Source organism: Leucoraja erinacea, chromosome 15, assembly GCF_028641065.1.
Source record: "Leucoraja erinacea ecotype New England chromosome 15, Leri_hhj_1, whole genome shotgun sequence".
NCBI classification, from domain to species: domain Eukaryota; kingdom Metazoa; phylum Chordata; class Chondrichthyes; order Rajiformes; family Rajidae; genus Leucoraja; species Leucoraja erinaceus.
Genome location: NC_073391.1, coordinates 6,501,876 through 6,522,391, shown reverse-complemented (window position 1 = coordinate 6,522,391; position 20,516 = coordinate 6,501,876). Strand labels below are relative to the sequence as shown.

The window sequence follows — 20,516 nt, the reverse complement described above, 5'->3', positions numbered from 1 at the left end:
TGGATTGGCGCGGCCTTTCCTGCCGGGATCGACCAGAGCTCCAGCAGCGGCGGGGACAGCGCTGGAACATCGCGGGGCTGGTGATGCCTTACCGGGGGTCGCCGTTTGGAGCCCGGAGTGCTGGACCTGCTGCACCAACATCACGGAGCTGCGGTTTGCAGAGCTCCCAACGCGGGCGGCGCTGACTAATCAACGCGGGGTCCTGTGACTCTGCCCGGCTCGACCTGCGGACTCGGGAGCTGCAGACTCCGGCAGCGGGAGGCGGCTGATCAGGAGGTCCGGGCCGCTGAGGAGGAGGATGCTCACCGTCGGGGTTCGGCGTCGGCGTTCCACCAGCCCGGCGTGAGGGCCTGAACATCGGGCCACCCGGGGCGGCGACTGCGGGTGCTTGGAAGGCCCCGTCCACGGATGAACACGGAGGGGAGGCTGGCTGGACTATGGTGCCGTCCTCACCTGGGTGCCATTTATGTTATGTTGTGTCGTGGACTTCTGTATTTGTGCTTTTTTTTTTTTTTTTATTTTAATTCAATTTCAATTTTATTTTTAATATGTTTTATTATTTATTTATTATTTATTTTTATAATTTCTTTGTGATTTTTTTTAATGATACTGCCTGTAAGGAAAATTCATTTCGTTGTCTCAAATTGAGACAATGACAATAAATTTGAATACAATACGAATACAATACTTTCATTCAAGGCTCAAAGGCTGCTTTTAACAGGATGGATAAAAGATACTCACAGAGATTTGAGGAAATCAATTCCTAATGGAATTGAAAATACATTGAAGAAATAATAATCTGCAAGGTTTTGGAATAAGAATGAGGCTTGAGAATAATAAGATCACGGTACTAATCATAAGGTCATAAGGAATAGGTAGAATTAGGCCATTCAGCCCATCAAGTTACTCCACCATTCAATCATGGCTGATCTATGTCTCCCTCCTAACTCCATTCTCCTGCCTTCTCCCAATAACCAATTACCCCTGTACTAATCAAGAATCTGTCTATCTCTGCCTTAAAAATATCCACTGACGGCCTCCAAAATGTGGCAAAGAATTCCACAGATTCACCACCCTCTGACTAAAGACATTTTTCCTCATCTACTTCCTAAAAGAACGTCCTTTAATTCTGAGGCTATGACCTCCAGTCCTAGACTCTCCCACGAGTGGAAACATCCTCTCCACATCCACTCTATCCAAACCTTTCACTATTCTGTATGTTTCAATGAGGTCTCCCCCCCATTCTTCTAAACTCCAGCGAGTACAGGCCCAGTGCCATCAAACACTCAAATACCTTATAGAGCCTCAACATTACATCCCTATTGTAACAATTCATTAAATGTAAGAAGATGAGCAGGCCAAATGAATCACCGTAGGTAGCTACTGCAGAAGATGACCCGGAACTAAAATGAAAGGCCTCCAGACCACACATTTGGGTGAATGCACACATTCTTTATTCCAAGGTAGGGGAATAGGAAGTTAGTAAGAGGGGAAATAGGAAGTCTAGGGGGCAACATGTTCACGCAGAGGGTGGTGGATATATAGAACAAGCTGCTAGATGATGTACTTGAACCAGGTACAATAACAACATTTAAAAGACATTTAGAGGAATGTGGATCAAATACTGGCAAATGGGGCGAGTTGAGTTGAAGGACCTCTTTCCATTCTGTCAACTACATGACTTTTACAGCAACCATTATCATCTCTGCCAGGTATTAGTTCTAGACGGTGAAATGTTTTTGTCTTGATTCATGTTGATTTGTTTTATTAGGGATGCTCGATGCAACACAGTCAAGATCTTGACATTAGTTTTTATTCCATGGAGAGTAAACCATTTGTATGAATGGTCCTCACCTGTTCTCATCCTATGATAGTAGTTTTCATGGCTCATGTTCCAGCTTCTGGACCAGTTCCAGAATTCCTGCTAAATTCTTAAGTCATGAATTTATCTGAAACATTTTCTTGCAGGTTGCTCCAACTCGGATCAGCTGGCATGCGTCAAAAAATGTTGATTACATCTCTCTGATGGGGCAGTGAATAGCATCTCAATGTTTTGTCTGAAATATTAAATTAGCATAGAAACAATGTTTGAAGATTCAAGAGAGTTTATTTTCATGTGCCCCTGATAGGACAATGAAATTCTTGCTTTGATTCAGCACAACAGAACATTGTAGGCATTGACTACAAAACAGATCAGTGTGTCCAATGTATGTGTAGAAAGGAACTGCAGATGCTGGTTTACACCGAAGATAGACACAAAATTCTGGAGTAACTCAGCGGGACAGGCAGCATCTCTGGATGGAAGGAATGGGTGATGTTTTGAGTCGAGACCCTTCTTCAACCGTAAACGTCACCCATTCCCTTCTCTCCAGAGATGCTGCCTGAGTTAATCCAGTATTTTGTGTCTATCTAAGAGACATTTTATATTGCTTGTCAATGCTTCGACTGACTGCTGTTCTTTTCTCCAAAAAGGGAAGAAAAACTAATATCTGTGATGCCTCTGTTTCTACAGTCACAAAGTGCGCTCCTGTCTAAATTTCTGTCCATTGGGAAGTTTTGTTATGAATGGAGAAATTTTGCCACAGCCATGCAGATTCTTAGTAGCCTGGAAAACCTAATAGTCCGCCAATTACCTGTAAGTAATTACCAGGGCGTGCAATGAACGTTGATCACCTTAGACAATGAATACTAGAATGTTTGAGCACTCAAAGCCATTTAAATGATGTGTTCACAATGACCTCATCATTTGTGAGCTAAGCAAAGGGAAAATATCAACCAGGTTATACTTCTAATTGCTCTTCAATGATTTCTTTATTATCTGTGATGGAGGATGAGGCAACTGTAATGACGTGGAATAGTCCGGGTTTGGAGCAGCAAAAGGTGGTCTAGAGATAAGGATTATTAGTGATCAAAAGCACTGATGGGAGTAGCTTTTAGATCCCAAAACAGCAAACAAAATCTTGGAATAAGTATTAATCACAAAATGACGAGAGATTGAAACAACTTTAAGAATTTTGGGGAATATAATTCTCAAATGGTCTATATTAATGAAACTAGCAATGATACTGAGGGTGAATCTATAGAATTCATTTGAGACTGTTCTTGGTGCAATTAATTATGGAAACAATGAGAGAATAGACTTAGTTGGATTTAGCCACCGTTAGTAGGACATCATTAATGAGTACAGTTCTTTGCCATCTTCTTAGTGAGCTGAAGGGCCTTTTTCAGTGCAATATCTCTCCATGACTAGCAGTTATCTGGTCAACACGCTTTAGCTCCATGGCAAAACCAGTCTTCATGACCTTTATTAAGTGCAGTACATTCTGATCCTCAGTCATCCTTGTCTTTGTCACAGAAGTCTGCGATGGCATACCTTGCACTTTATACTTAAAATTAACAAAACAAAGGGCCCACACCAGTCTCATGCCCCCCCCACCCACCCCACCCACACACAGACACACATACACATGCACACACACATTACATCACGATTTGAAGGGGGAATCATGCTTGAGTAATCTTCTGGAATTTTTTGGAGATGTAACAAGTAACATAGAAACATAGAAATTAGGTGCAGGAGTAGGCCATTTGGCCCTTTGAGCCTGCACCGCCATTCAATATGATCATGGCTGATCATCCAACTCAGTATCCCGTACCTGCCTTCGCTCCATACCCTCTGATCCCCTTGGCCACAAGGGCCACATCTAACTCCCTCTTAAATATAGCCAATGAACTGGCCTCAACTACCCTCTGTGGCAGAGAGTTCCAGAGATTCACCACTCTCTGTGTGAAAAACGTTCTCCTCATCTCGGTTTTAAACGATCCCCCCCTAATCCTTAAACTGTGACCCCTTGTCCTGGACTTCCCCAACATCGGGAACAATCTTCCTGCATCTAGCCTGTCCAACCCCTTAAGAATTTTGTAAGTTTCTATAAGATCCCCTCTCAATCTCCTAAATTCTAGAGAGTATAAACCAAGTCTATCCAGTCTTTCTTCATAAGACAGTCCTGACATCCCAGGAATCAGTCTGGTGAACCTTCTCTGCACTCCCTCTATAGCAATAATGTCCTTCCTCAGATTTGGAGACCAAAACTGTACGCAATACTCCAGGTGTGGTCTCACCAAAACCCTGTACAACTGCAGTAGAACCTCCCTGCTCCTATACTCAAATCCTTTTGCTATGAAAGCCCACATACCATTCGCTTTCTTTACTGCCTGCTGCACCTGCATGCCCACCTTCAATGACTGGTGTACCATGATACCCAGGTCTCGCTGCATCTCCCCCTTTCCCAATCGGCCACCATTTAGATAATAGTCTGCTTTCCTGTTTTTGCCACCAAAATGGATAACCTCACATTTATCCACATTATACTGCATCTGCCAAACATTTGCCCACTCACCCAGCCTATCCAAGTCACCTTGCAGTCTCCTAGCATCCTCCTCACAGCTAACACTGCCCCCCAGCTTAGTGTCATCCGCCAACTTGGAGATATTGCCTTCAATTCTAGTAGAAAGTAGAATGTTAAGGGAGAGCCAGTGGTTGTGGTGTATGTGCACTTTCAAAAAGACTATGACAAGGTCCCACACAAGAGATTAGTGCAAGATTACAGCACGTAGTATTGGGGGTAGGCTATTGACGGATAGAGAAATGGTTGGCAGACAGAAAGCAAAGAGTAGGAATTAACAGGTCCTTTTCCGAATGGCAGGCAGTGATTAGTGGGGTGCCGCAAGGCTCGGTGCTGGGACCCCAGCTGTTTACAATATATATTAAATATTTAGATGAGGGAATTAAATGTGATATCTCCAAGTTTGCGGATGACACAAAGCTGGGTGGCAGTGTGAGCTGCGATGAGGATGCTATGAGGCTGCAGGGTGATTTGGATAGGTTGGGTGAGTGGGCAAATGCACAACTGATGCAGTATAACGTGAATAAATGTGAGGTTATCCACTTTGGTGGCAAGAACAGGATGGCAGATTATTATCTGAATGGTATCAGATTAGGAGAAGGGGAGGTGCAACGAGACCTGGGTGTGCTTGTGCATCAGTGACTGAAAGTCAACATGTAGGCACAGGTGGCAGTGAAGAAAGCTAATGGCTTCTTGGCCATTGCGAGAGGATTTGAGTTTAGGAGTAAGGAGGTCCTACTGCATGTGTGCAGGGCCCTGGTGAGACAGCACCTGGAGTATAGTGTGCAATCTTGGTCTCCTAATTTGTGGAAGAATTTATTGCTATTGAGGGAGTGCAGCGTAGGTTCACCAGGTTAATTGGCGGGACTGACATGATGAAAGAATGGGTCGACTGGGCTTGTGTTCACTGGAATTTAGAAGGATGAGAGGGAATCTTATAGAAACAGATACAGTTCTTAAAGGATTGGACAGGCTAGATGCAGGAAAAATTTGCCCGATGTTGGGGGAGTCCAAAATCAGGGGTCACAGTTTAAGAATAAGCGGTAGGCCATTTAGGACTGAGATGAAGAAATATTTTTTCACACAGAGAGTTGTGAATCTGTGGAATTCTCTGCTACAGAAGGCAGTGGAGGCCAATTCATTGGATGTTTTCAAGAGAGAGTTAGATTTAGATCTTAGGGTGAAATGAATCAAGGGATATGGGGAAAAAGCAGGAATGGGGTACTGATTGTAGATGATCAGCCATTATCACATTGTATGGCAGTGCTGACTCGAAGGGCCGAATGGCCTACTCCTGCTCCTATTTTTCTATGTTTCTATATTTCAACAATAAAGTCCACCATGAGACATCCATATTTTCTCAATGAAGGGAGATAACCAAGAATAAATTCACCATAGTCTTCAAAGCAAGCATTTGGGCACCAATGGAAAAGATGATGTGAATATCAAGACTTCAGGTTCAGCACCAAGCCACCCAACAACAGTGACCTCTACTCTCTTGTATGTTTCTGAGACATGCACAAGCCACAGCACTCATCACATACCATTGACACGATTTCCATAAAATCTTCAAAATCCACTAACGGGATAATCGAACAAATGTCTATTCCCAAACAACATATTGGGAAGAGGGACCTTAACCACCATCATAGCTCTGACGTCACTCACATGCCTGACAACAGACTCTCTGAAGAGAACACTATTGCTAGGTTCATCATACAGAGATTGCCAGGTAGGCAAAGGATAGGGTTTATGAATATTCTCAAAGCCCCCATGAAAAGATAGCAGAGACATTACATTTCAACACGCTGGCTGGCTTCCCTATATACTTTCAGTTCTGAGGCAGGGTCTGGACCTGAAAAGTCAACCACTCTTTTGCCTCCACAGATGCTGCTTGACTCCTTGAGTTCTTCCAAAAAGTTTTTATTTTGCTTGAAAGGTGCAAAATCCCCATTGATTTGTGGTAATCCCAGGCTCAAGGTCATTCAGTGTGAAATAGGAGTAATCAAGATGCCATTTAGAAACTTGAGTCGTTCAACAAGAGACATAATTCTGTGATGTGACATGGTGAAAGAATCACTGGTTGCAGCGAAGAAAGCTACAGTTGACTTGTTTCATTAATGTGGTATTCAATTACAAGGATTTCAACATTTCTAGTCCATTAACGCTCTGTTCATTTTCCTTTGGCAGTTCTGTAATTATTTCATGCAAGGTTAAGTGACATTTTGAGTGATTGCCAGAAAACTGTTAAAAAACAGGTCCATCTTTCATTTTGCTACTGCTTCTGTATAAAGTAATTGCACAAGTTTAATATCTTCTTAATATTTATTTCAGTCATGGAAAAGCTTGTCCTCAAAGGCTCTGGAAATCATGGAGGAACTAACTGGAGTACAGGTATTGAAATTTGACCAGAATTTCTTTCAATGGCATAATGTTCTGAAGAAGGGTCTCGACCCAAATCGTCACCCATTCCTTCCCTCCAGAGATGCTGCCTGTCCCGCTGAGTTACTCCAGCTTTTTGTGCCTATCTAATGTTTTTCTTTGATCATCAAAACTAAGCTGATTAGCTGCAGTTCGTCTGTGAAACATATATATTGAAACAGTGAGCTGGTTTGGCAACACTAAAGTCTTCACCAGCCAATCTGGCAACCATGTGTGGGGAGCATTCACAACCAAATTGAGGAGATGTCTACATTAACAATGTATTCTGGAACCTACTTTCTATTTAATGTTTAATTAAATAGATTGGTAATGGTATGAAGTGAGGGTGAAAAAGGACTGATAAATCAAAAATTGAAGGCCCCATTCCATAGAGCAGATGGTAAAGGGTCTGTCCCACTTGGCGATTTCTTTTCAGTCAGCGGCGAACAAAAAAATTCCAGCGGCGGCAAAAAAAATGTTGCGACACTTGAGGAAACACCGCGTGTCAATACGTCATCACGCCGCATCACACCGCGACTTTTTCGGTAACCTGATATATCAGTCAATGATGCCGGCAATCGCCGAAAAAATCATCAAGTGTGACAGGCCCGTAAGCATAACTAGCATATGATAATTATCTACATTACCTGGAAACATACTACATGCCATTTAAAGCCCTCTGGTAGGAAAACAGTTTCCTATGCATGGGCCAAGGATTGTTTCCAAGGAAGTGTTGCCTGTTTCATGATGTCTCATCGTCTCAGGAATGCACATGCACAAGATGCAATGTCAAATTGGAAGTCATGCAGTACTTGAAATCCACACCATCCTTGATTAAACATTGTTTCCTAATAGGGTGTGTTTGCAAGCTTCCGGTACTGTTAGATGGTGACATGAGAAAAACATCTACATGTACATAACAGTTTAAGAAAGAACTGCAGATGCTGGAAAATCGAAGGTAGACAAAAGTGCTGGAGAAATTCAGCAGGTGCAGCAGTATCTCTGGATCGAAGGGAGTGCAGAGACGGTTCACCAGACTGATTCCTGGGATGTCAGGACTGTCTTATGAAGAAAGACTGGATAGACTTGGTTTATACTCTCTAGAATTTAGGAGATTGAGAGGGGATCTTATAGAAACTTACAAAATTCTTAAGGGGTTGGACCGGCTAGATGCAGGATGATTGTTCCCGATGTTAGGGAAGTCCAGGACAAGGGTTCACAGCTTAAGGATAAGGGGGAAATCCTTTGAAACCGAGATGAGAAGAACTTTTTTCACACAGTGGTGAATCTCTGGAACTCTCTGCCACAGAGGGTAGTTGAGGCCAGTTCATTGGCTATATTTAAGAGGGAGTTAGATGTGGCCCTTGTGGCTAAGGGGATCAGGGGGTATGGAGAGAAGGCAGATACGGGATACTGAGTTGGATGATCAGCCATGATCATATTGAATGGCGGTGCAGGCTCGAAGGGCCGAATGGCCTACTCCTGCACCTAATTTCTATGTTTCTATGTTTCTAAATGGGTGATGTTTCGGGCCGAAACCCTTCTTCAGACTGGTGTAGAGTGGGGAGGGCAGAAGAAAGGAGAAAGGAAGAGGAGGCGCCCGAGAGCTGAGGGAGTGCTGAGAAGGGGAGGAGACAGCAAGGGCTACCGGAAATTGGAGGTCAATGTTTATGCCGCTAGGGTGCAGATGTTCAGGGGGGGAGAGATTGGAGTGAGACAGGGGAGTGGAGAAGTTGAGGCGGTTGATGTCCCAACGGCAGTTTTGGATGGCAGTTTTGGCCACCTCAATTTCTCCACTCCCTGTCTCACTCCGATCTCTCCCCCCATGAATGTTCTGCCATCGACTCACTCTGCAACAACCCAGACAGGTTTATCAAACCCGCCGGCAAGGGAGGTGCCGTGGTAGTCTGGCGCGTCAATCTCTACAAAGCTGAGGCCACGCGCCATCTCTCAGACACCTCCTCCTACTTACCCCTGGACCATGACCCCACATACGAGCACCAGGCCACTATCTCCAGGACCATCACCGACTTCATCCACTCCGGCTCCCTGCCCCCACGAGCCTTCAACCTCATCGTTCCCCAGTCCTCAATGGCCCAATTTTACCTTCTCCCCAAAATCCACAAACCTGACTGTTCTGGCAGACCCATTGTCTCTGCCTGTTCGTGCCCTACTGAAGTTATTTCCAGATACCTCGACTCCATCCTATCCCCCCCGGTTAAATCCCTCCCTACCTATGTTCAAGACACCGCAGACACTCTCGGTCGTCTCCGCGCATTCCATTCTCTAGGCCCCCCCCTCATCTTCACCATGGACGTCCAGTCACTCTACACCTCCATCCCCCACCAGGATGGTCTCAAAGCCCTCCGGTTCTTCCTCGACCGGAGAATAAACCTATACCCGTCCACTGATACTCTCCTCTGCCTAAGCTGGTCCTTACTCTCAATAACTTCTCGTTTGACTCCTCCCATTTCCTCCAAATACAAGGCGTAGCTATGGGCATGCGCATGGGCCCCAGCTATGCCTGCCTCTTTGTCGGGTAAGTCGAACAATCCTTGTTCGAGGTGTACCAGGGCCCCATCCCCGACCTCTCCATCCGCTATATCGACGACTGCTTTGGTGCCACCTGCTGCACCCACACACAACTGAGTGACCTCATCTGCTTCTTCAGTAACTTCCATCCGGCACTCAAATACACCTGGGCCATTTCCGACACATCCCTACCATTCCTACCACTATCTCCATCGCAGGTGATAGACTTCTGACCAACATCCACTATAAACCCACTGACTCCCATGGCTATCTAGACTACGCTTATTCCCACCCTGCTTCCTGTAAGGACTCCATCCCCTACTCCCAATTCTTCCGTCTATGCCGCATCTGCTCCCAGGATGAGGTGGTCCACACCAGGGCATCGTAAATGTCCTCATTCTTCAGGGAACGGGGGTTCCCCTCCCCTACTATAGATGAGGCTCGCACCAGGGTCTCTTCCATACCCGGTAACACTGCTCTCTCTCCCCATCCCCCACATTCGTAACAAGGGCAGAATCCCCCTAGTCCTCACCTTTCACCCCACTAGCCATCACATACAACAAATAGTCCTCCATCATTTTCACCACCTCCGACGTGACCCCACCACTCGCCACATCTTCCCATCTACCCCCCCCCCCCATCTGCTTTCCGCAAAGACCGCTCCCTCCGTAACTCCCTTGTAAATTCTTCCCTTCCCTCCCGCACTACCCCCTTCCCGGGCACTTTCCCTTGCAACCGCAAGAGATGCAACACTTGTCACTTTACCTCCCCCCTCGACTCCATTCAAGGACCAAAGCAGTCGTTCCAGGTGCGACAGAGGTTTACCTGCATCTCCTCCAACCTCATCTATTGCATCCGCTGCTCTAGATGTCAGCTGATCTACATCGGTGAGACCAAGCGTAGGCTTGGCGATCATTTTGCCGAATCGGTCCGCATTAACCAACCTGACCTCCCGGTAGCTCAGCACATCAACTCCCCCTCCTATTCCGAATCCGACCTCTCTGTCCTGGGCCTCCTCCATGGCCAGAGTGAGCACCACCGGAAATTGGAGGAACAACACCTCATATTCCACTTAGGCAGTCTGCACCCTAGTGGCATAAACATTGAATTCTCCAATTTCCAGTAGCCCTTGCTGTCTCCTCCCCTTCTCAGCTCTTCCTCAGCCCTCGGGCTCCTCCTCTTCCTTTCTTCTCCCCGTCCCCCCCCCCTCTCCCTCCATCAGTCGGAAGAATGGTTTTGACCCAAAAAGTTGCCTATTTCCTTCGCTCCATAGATGCTGCTGCACCCGCTGAGTTTCTCCAGCACTTTCTTCGATTTTCCAGCGTCTGCAGTTCCTTCTTAAACAGGAATATTAGACAGATGGAACCAATTTTGCTGAGGGTTGAGGCAGAGATTAGTAGATGTTAGATGGAACCAGATAAGAGAGAGATTATGGGCAGATGACGGAATAGGAAAAGTGAACCAAGGGAGTAAAGAAACCCAGGTGGGTTGATATGTGGGTAATGGGTAAATAGATTCAGTGGGGCGAGGAAAACGTTTTGGTAATGGGGGGGGGGGGGGATGGTTGAAAATGATGAACAAAGGGGGAAGAAACATGGGTGGACTAGTTGGAGGGAGAAAGGAACAGTATGGTTACCTAAAATTGGAAAGATCATTGTTCATACTATTGGGACATAGGCTACCCAAGCAGTATACAAGGTGACACAAAAAAGCTGGAGAAACTCAGCGGGTGCAGCAGCATCTATGGAGCGAAGGAAATAGGCAACGTTTCGGGCCGAAACCCTTCTTCAGACTGATCGGGGGCGGGGGTGGGCGGGGACAAGAAAGGGAAAAGGAGGAGGAGCCCGAAGGCTGGGGGATGGGAGGAGACAGCAGGGGGGCTGAGGAAGGGGAGGAGACAGCAAGGACTAACAAAATTGGGAGAATTCGATGTTCATGCCCCCGGGATGCAGACTCCCCAAACGGAATATGAGGTGCTGTTCCTCCAATTTCCGGTGCTGCTCGCTGTGGCCATGGAGGAGACCCAGGACAGAGAGGTCGGAGACGGAGGGGGAGTTGAAGTGCTGAGCCACCGGGAGGTCAGTTTGGTTATTGCGGACCGAGCGGAGGTGTTCGGCGAAACGATCGCCCAACCTCCGCTTGGTCTCACCGATATAGATCTGCTGACATCTAGAGCAGCGGACGCAATAGATGAGGTTGGAAGAGATGCAGGTAAACCTCTGTCGCACCTGGAACGATTGCTTGGGTCCTTGAACGGAGTCGAGGGGGAGGTAAAGGGACAAGTGTTGCATCTCTTGCGGTTGCAAGGGAAAGTGCCTGGGGAGGGGGTGGTACGAGAGGGAAGGGAAGAATTGACAAGGGAGTTATGGAGGGAGCGGTCTTTGCGGAAGGCAGATATGGGGGGAGATGGGAAGATGTGGCGAGTGGTGGGGTCACGTTGGAGGTGGCAAAACTGACGGAGGATTACTTTTTGTATGTGACGGCTGGTGGGGTGAAAGGTGAGGACTAGGGGGACTCGGCCCTTGTTGCGAGTGGGGGGATGGGGAGAGAGAGCATTGTGCGAGTGGGGGGGATGGGGAGAGAGAGCAGTGTGCAAGGTGTTCTTCTAGTTAGCATTTGGTGCTAGCAGTGTAGACAGCTGAGGGCAGACACGACAGTGTGAGAGTAGCACGAGCAGTTGAAAAGGCATACAGCCAGAAGCATAAAATGACTATTCCAGATAGAGTACAGGTGCAGTGCAAAATGGCTCCCCTCTGTAGAGGGGGCGACAACAGGAACCCTCAATGCCATAGAAGAGGTTCCATTTCCCACATATCGGGTCTCTTCCCCCGTCGTTCAACTTTATCTTCCCTCCTCTGCCCTCCAACCGTCCCTTATCTGTTTTCACTTATTATCTACCAACCTCCCAGTCTTTTCCTCTACTTCTCCCCATCCCTTTCCATTTGCATAATCTTGCCTCATCTGATTCGTGATTATTTGTCCCATGCATCCAATATGAACCAGAACAATAAGCTTCTAACATGCGGCATCTTTAGAGGCACATTAGCTGCAACAATCATTTGCAACAACAACTTTGGTTATTCTATGTAAACTGCATCATAGTGAAAAGCAGAAGTACATTTCACACTTCCCCCTCACTTCTACACACAGGGCATCTTCCCTCTACACCCTCAGTCCTCATGCAGGATCTTGACTCGAAACATTAACTATTCCTTTGCCTCCACAGATGCCGCATGGCCCACTGAGTTCTGTCAGTAGTTTATTTTTTTGCTCCAGCTTCCTGCATCTGCAGTCTCTTGTGTCTCCAGTTTTTTATTCAACCCTTTGTTGTCCAATGGTGGATGGAAGGTGGCCTTAAACCATGGCCTTTCCCCAAACAGCCTTTGTAATGGCTGCACCAATTTCACTGTGTCCCTCAGCACATAAGTCAGCACTTTGAAATGGGCTCATTTGCAGCATTTGATTGTGGACAGGTCTCTGCGGTGGAGGATGAGCAACCAGTAGATAATCCTCCACCCTCAGTTGATGTATGACCCCCAGAGCATATGTTGCTGAGATATGGGGATTCAAGCTTTGCAAAGAGCACAGCATTCCTATGCAAACACTTAGAGAAAGCACATTCTCCAAATGGCCATGGAAAGCAAAGCCATTTATCACGCCATCGGAGGTAGACAAAAATGCTGGAGAAACTCAGCGGGTGAGGCAGCATCTATGGAGAGAAGGAATAGGCAACGTTTGGGGTCGAAACCCTTCTTCAGACTGATGTCGGGAGGGGTGGGGAGGAAAAGAAAGGAAGAGGCGGAGACAGTAGGCTTGTGGGAGAGCTGGGAAGGGGGAGGGGAAGGAGGGAGAAAGCAAGGACTATCTGAAATTAGAGAAGTCAATGTTCATACTGCTGGGGAGTAAACTACCCAAGTGAAATATGAAGTGCTGTTCCACCAATTTGCGCAGAAGCCTACCAAATTAGAAGTTAATTGTTTGTTGCCTCATAGCAGTTTGGTTAGTATTACAGAAATGTCCGTATAGTATGTTCTGCATTCCAATCTGCAAAAATGATTGTATTGTATTAATTATGATAGGAAATAGTTGAATGTAAAATTTATGGTTTCACATAAACTGAAAATGATCTTAATTTGAGTGAGAACATATTTTTAAAAATCTTAAAAATGGCTTGAAATTGATCATCAGGTTTTCCTGAAGAGCGATAGCCTTTGTTTGATGGTGGGAGATAGTTTCAAAACACAATCAACAATACCATGTGCTCGTATATTGGCAATGCATGTCCAGCAACTAGAAATAGGTGCCTTTACCATGGCCAATGGCACTTACAAATGGCCAAAACTAAGGTGAGTGCTGACAAACATAGCAAAATTGGTTTTAAAAGTAAGTAATGTTTCATAAATTCTAAGTTGTTCTTGTCCAAGAAAGTGGTTCAATTATTTGTATTGACAGTTATATTTAGATTATAACGTTCATAAACAACTGAATTTTCCTCTAAGCTTTTCCGTTTTGAACATCTTCAACTGGAGTACAGGAGTGCAGCTTCAAACATACTCATGCAAAAAATCGGCAATTATTATTTGACATTACTCTTGCAGATCTATATTCTAAATCCACCAGACTACTCTTTAATTTATTTTGGTTTGACTTGCAAGCTTTTCATGGCTGGAAATGTAATTACTTAATGTAGGTTTTCAGGTTAGTTTAGAGATACAGTGCAGAAACAGGCCCTTCGGCCCACCAAGCCCATGCCGACCAGCGATCCCTGCACACTAACACTATCCTACACGTCTGAGGGACAATTTACAATTTTACCTAAGCCAATTAGCCTACAAACCAATATGCCTTTGGAGTGTGGGAGGAAGCCGGAGCACCCGGAGAAAGCCCACGAGGTTACAGGGAGAACGTACAAACTCCGTACAGACAGCACCTGTGGTCAGGATCGTACCCGGGCCTCTGGCACTTTAAGGCAGCAACTCTACTGCTGCGCCAACGTGCCACCCTAACTGAATGTTCCTTATAGAATGAAACATATTTATAATCATTTCCAGGTCGTGTCAGGTTGCTCTAGCATGATGACCTGGGTAGTGTCGTCCTTACAGCCCCAACACAATATCTACCCCAGTGAGTCACTGGATAATGTTATTCCCATTGTAATGTACTCTTGGGGGCATTGTGTGGGACACGTAGACTATTTTCCTCAAACTAGGATCAGCCACGTTTTATTATCACACCTTGGTTTGGAACCATTGTGTTGTGCACATGCCCCTTTCATTGGCTTCTGGCATCACAACCGTACTGCTATGTGCCAGCAGCTGCAAATTATCAAATTGCAACAGTCTATTTGCACCACCCCATTGCACCATAAAAACCAACAATGCATTATTTAATCAGTAATGCATGTGAAGATTGTGATCCCAAGTGTTCTTTAGAAAATGGTGTTGGTCCAATAAAAAGGAGGATTTAGAATGAAAATCTGTAAGAATAACATCAAATAATGTTGGCTAATGTTAGAACATGCAAAGGCATATGATATTTCTACACCATGTATTTGGGGGGCTATTTGGCTTAAAAATGCATTCAAATCACTGAATCAGATATATTTTGTAATTAGTTTATCAAAAAAGAGTTATTTGAACAAGCTTTGAGGGCAATGGGCCTGTCCCACTATACGAGTTTACCCAAGAGCTCTCCCGAGTTTTAAAAAATCAAACTCATGGTAAGTACGTAGAATGTACGTAGTGGGTACGTCGGAACTCGGGACTTCTCTTAGCGGCTTGTAACGCTAGCGGCAGGTACTCGTGAAACGCAGTAAGCTCGTGAAGATTTTTCAACAGTGAGTGTCCACGAGAGTCGCCGAGTACCTACAAACGGCCATTACCGTAATTCTCCGAGTTCGAATCAGGGGAAACTCGGGAGAACGCTTGAATTATCTCGTACAGTGGGACAGGCCCTTTACGAATGTGGGAGGGGCTGGTGGAAATGTGTGTGGGCAGACCACAAGTTCCCAGTTTAATGTGAAATTGTCATACAACTAAATTCCAGGTAATACGGTAGTAAGCTGGACCAAAGACCAAAGCAGCAATTAGTTATTTACCGTCTTTCCTTGAATAATGCTGTCATGGTGGCGCAGCGGTAGAGTTGCTGCCTTACAGCAAAATACAGCGCCGGAGACCCGGGTTTGACCCCGACTATGGCCGCTGTTTTTACGGAGTTTGTACGTTCTCCCCGTGACCTGCGTGAGTTTTCTCTGAGATCTTCGGTTTCCTCCCGCATTCCAATGTACAGGTTTGCAGGTTAATTGGCTTGATAAAAATGTAAAAATTGTCCAGCATAAAATTGTCCAACTTCTAGTATAGTCCCTGGTGGACTCTTCGGAAGGTTCAAGGTACCTGCGGTCGATGGGGGCATGGGGGGACCTCCGTGAGAGGAAAAACAATGGAGGCCCCAGCGTGGGGGGGTCACCGTGAGGGGGAGGGGGAAGAACAATGGACTATTGGTGACCTGGTGGGGTAGGGGGGGGGAGAACACAAAGTGGGAGCTGGCGTGCTTTGTTAAGGGCCTGTCCCACTTGGCCATCATTTGCACCTCATTTACGCGTCACATGTAAAATAGATCGACGCGTCGTGATACGCGACATCACACGCAAATCACACGTTATCACAGCCATCTGGTGCGTATGACATCATTACAATACCCTCTGCCGCGCGGCGACGCATGGTTACGGACATTGACGCACGGTGACGTAACTATGCATCACCACGCTATACACGTGAGACGTCGTGACGTCAGCGTGGGAAGCCAATGCGTCACGGAGCATAGCCAATAAGTCAGCCTGCGTACGTGATACGTCACGCAGTTGGCGCGCGAGGATTTCGTTACACTGTGAAATCCTGGAGTGCCGCACGATACAGCGCGCCAGCGCATGCGATTCCACAGCTCACCGTGCACAATGCATGAGTCACCCACGCGTCACGACACGTCGACCTATTTTACATATGACGCGTAAATGATGCGCAAATGACGGCAAAGTGGAACAGGCCCTTAACTCTTGTCAGCGCCGTAGGTGGCCGCTATTTGTACACATTGGGTATGCAAGCAAAAAATCTCACTGTGCCCTGTCACGTGTGACAATAAAGTATTCCATTCCACAAACAACTTTGACTTTGGTTTGAAATAACAATTATTTTATTTCGGTTTCTGCACCCAGTGTTCTATTATTTATCTGCAAATTGGAAAATGTGAAATAATCATGCACTTTACATTTTTGTGCTTTTTTTTTTTCAAAAAAGGAAAATAGCGAAGGTGATTAGTCAGATCCGAGCATTCCAAGAAAAACCCTATATGTTTACCCCTGATCTGGAGCTCCAGACCCATCTGAGACAACAAATATCTAATTTCAGTGATGTGGATGTCCATGCTCTTGCTGCAGAAAATAAGCATAATTTCTACCAGTGCCCAACGGAGAGGCATTCACGGAAGATTCAGGACACGCTGCGTAAAATGAAAGCAACATTTCAGTGAATCTTTCAATGATGTATTTACCTGGTTAGGGAAATAACTAGTTGTGTCCTTCTTTAATGTGTACTTAGTACAAAGTCTAATATTATTAAAGAACAGATGCGCCTTTTGAAGGGTTCTTTTATATTTCACAAAAAAGAATTGATTTGTGTGAGCAAATTATAAATCAAAGCGATAGAGAGCTGTGGTATTTTCAAAGTTTCTCTTTGGCATTGGTGGGTAACAATAGGCTCCAAACAACTCAAATTCTACAAATATTCCTCTACTGGCATTGCCCTGGAACTTGTTTTTTTTGTTTAATACACCGACCTAACATTACCCAAATGTCCACATTGATCATCTAGGAAGGAACTGCAGATGCTGGTTTAAACTAAAGATAGACGCAAAATGTTGGAGTAACTCAGCGGGACAGACTGCATCTTTGGAGAGAAGGAATGGGTGACGTTTCAGGTTGAGATCCTGCTTCAGACTGATATCAGGGGAGGGGGCGGGACAAAGATGGAATGTGGTCCATCTCAATCTAAGACTGGTGGGAGAACTGGGAAGGAGGAAAAGCAAGGGCTATCTGAAGGGATATACCTTGCTTTCTCTCTCCAACCCCTCCAGTTCATTTTGATGCGTACGGAACAGTTTGAATTTGATTCAGTCACTGCCATATTAATGGAAGTGAAGAAATTCAATGAGATTTTCAATAGAAATGTGAGGTGGTCGGGCTTTGAACTAACAAGAATTTCTACTACATGTTGATCAGGATTATTCCCAAATATTCCGAATAATATTGTGCCCTAGTATAAACATTCATTTTAATAGTCATTTTTCTTTAGGGAAATATCTTCACCCAACTTAGTAAGTATATCAGGCGGTAAAACTGGGTGATATCTTCTTGGAAATCATAAGTGTAGAACAGCAGCCATTCATTCTTTGGCATTCAGTTCGGAATATTGTATAAACAGCTATCAATAATTACATAAGATGTTTCACTCAGAGCTTCTTCAGTGAAAATGAAATGTTGTTTTCTTATATCAAGCTTATTAAACATCATCTGTGTTTTGTAACTAAAGGTGTAAAAGCACTCACAATTGCATAGCATTGTAACAGCACTGGCAAACTGCACAATAAAAAATATTATGCATGAGAGCAAAAGTCTTTAGATTTACATATTTTTTAATTTTATCTGTTTTGTGCATAGCACCATTGCTGCAAATGTGGCCCCTTGAGATGATACCACCTTATGCTGTTTGAGGGGGTTCCCCGCCAATCTCTCAATGACCATTTGCCGACAGACCCGAGACTGTGGTCCCCCCCACAGAGCCTTTGCATTGGCTGCATCAAACTTCAGTGTCCCCCTTGGCGCATATTGGAAACATGCGTAGGTAGTTGAGGCCAGTTCATTGGCTATATTTATGTTAGATGTGGTCCTTGTGGCTAAAGGGATCAGGGGGTATGGAGAGAATACAGGGATGGGATACTGATTTGGATGATCAGCCATGATCATATTGAATGGCGGTGCAGGCTCGAAGGGCCGAATGGCCTACTCCTGCATCTATTTTCTATGTGTCTATGTCACTATGTTGTGGAATTGGTCGATAAAATGGTTAATTATTTGACATAATTCACTTTGTATTCACGGGCAGAAGTTTGTGGTTGATCATATAAACCTGGTTCAGTTCATAGCTTTAATACCCAGACTAGCCTACTTGGGCCCAAGGACTTCTTAGGAGGGGGGTGGGGGGGGGGGGGGGGGGGGGGGGGGGTCGGTAGGGCCATGGCAATGCTCTGAAGATCTATATTAGCGGTGTATGGGCGACCTGTACCAATGGGTTTCTTTTCGTGGTCCATGAGAGGGGATCTTACAGAAACATATAAGGGTATAAAAGAACTGGACAAGCTAGATGCAGGAAAAATGTTCCCTATGTGGGGCTAGTCCAGAACCAGGGGCCACAGTCTTAGAATAAAGGGGAGGTCATTTAAGACTGAGGTGAGAAAAAACTTTTTTCACCCAGAGAGGCAGTGGAGGCCAAGTTACTGGATGGATTTAAGAGAGAGTTAGATAGAGCTCTAGGGGCTAGTGGAGTCAAGGGACATGGGGAGAAGGCAGGCACGGGTTATTGATAGAGGACGATCAGCCATGATCACAAAGAATGGCGGTGCTGGCTCGAAGGGCCGAATGGCCTCCTCCTGCACCTATTTTCTAGGTTTCTACATAACCTGTGACTCAGTGAATCAGTGACATTGCTGCTGCACATGGTTAAGTCAAACTCTGGTCCTCCTGACATGTGTGGTGTCAGGCCTGTTCTTACATGTCTCTGTAAATGACACAGAGAGGGTGGTGTAGAAGGGCAGGACCGTTGTGCTTCATCTAAAATATACTTGTGGTCCTCTACACATATCTGTGGGGTAGATCTGCTCTATCTACAGTATGATAACGTGTGACCCAGTGGACTACTCTGTTTTTCTCCAGCCCCTGTAACTCGGAGGAATGGCCACATATTGCGCTCTCAAAAAACCTTGGTTTGCTGAACTCCCGGCGATGGTCAAGGTGCCTGGCAAAATTAACAATTAATGCCAGTAACAATTAATGTCTCCTAAATTAAAGGACTCCGAGAGACATATCTTTGAGCCGCAAGAGACAAAGGAGCAAGTGCAGTTTATGTTAGCAGGATCACGGAACATTCTGTGCGTTTGATGGAACAGGTTCTGCTGTTCATCTCCTTCCTAAATCGAAGTGAAATGTTGTTCATTATTCCATATAATAATGAATCCCTGTGTTCCGTGGAGCAAGCGCGGCTCTAAGGGTGAGTTGACAGGACAACTAAGTCTGCTGACGCCAAGAACACTTGTTCGACCAGCGACACTTGGAGTCAATGGGGAAAATAATAGTATGATATTTAAAAGTATATGTTGTTAGTGTCGGCACAATAAAACTGAAATTAAACCAGAATGATTAAGGCATAATTTGCTTCAGGTAGGGACTATGATAAACTGCCCTGGGCGTACTTTGGCTCTCATGGTGAATAAAAGAGTTCTGAATACATAGAAACATAGAAAATAGGTGCAGGAGGAGGCCATTCGGCCCTTCGAGCCAGCACCGCCATTCATTGTGATGATGGCTGATCGTCCCCTTTCAATAACCCATGCCTGCCTTCTCCCCATATCCCTTGACTCCACTAGCCCCTGGAGCTCTATCTGTGGCAGTGAATTCCATAAATTCACAACTCTCTGGATGATAAGGTTTTTTCTCGCCTCAGTTTTAAGACCTCCCCTTTATTCTAAGACTGTGTGGCCTCTGCTTCTGGACTCGCCCAACATTAGGAACATTTTTCTTGCATCTAGCTTGTCCAGTCCTTTTATAACTTTATATGTGTCTATAAGATGCCCCTCATCCTTCTAAACTCCAGTGACTACAAGCCTAGTATTTTCAATCCTTCCTCACAAGCTCTATCTAACTCTTCTTTTGCGGCAGTTTTAGAGACGATGTGAGATAGATTGGATTATCTTTAATGCTGGCCCGCACACGGTTGCCAACAGTTAGCTCCATCCGTGCTTTAGTAGCACAGCATGAGACCCACAAGTTTGTTACAAAAACAGTTTGCTCTCTTCTAGACCAGTCAGCTGGGGATGGACCCGCTGGTCCCG

General features: G+C 45.4%; 1 protein-coding gene across 1 annotated transcript in view; it reads left to right on the top strand.

Annotated features, from left to right (window-relative positions):
- The window catches only part of LOC129703922 (kinase non-catalytic C-lobe domain-containing protein 1), a 191,076-nt gene extending 173,059 nt beyond the window's left edge, over positions 1-18,017 (top strand). Inside the window, 4 exon segments of the mRNA XM_055646635.1 lie at positions 2,513-2,635; positions 6,741-6,800; positions 13,548-13,705; positions 16,652-18,017. Of these exon segments, the coding sequence (XP_055502610.1) occupies positions 2,513-2,635; positions 6,741-6,800; positions 13,548-13,705; positions 16,652-16,883 (573 nt within the window). The 3' untranslated portion in view covers positions 16,884-18,017.
- Positions 18,018-20,516: the final 2,499 nt, after the last annotated feature.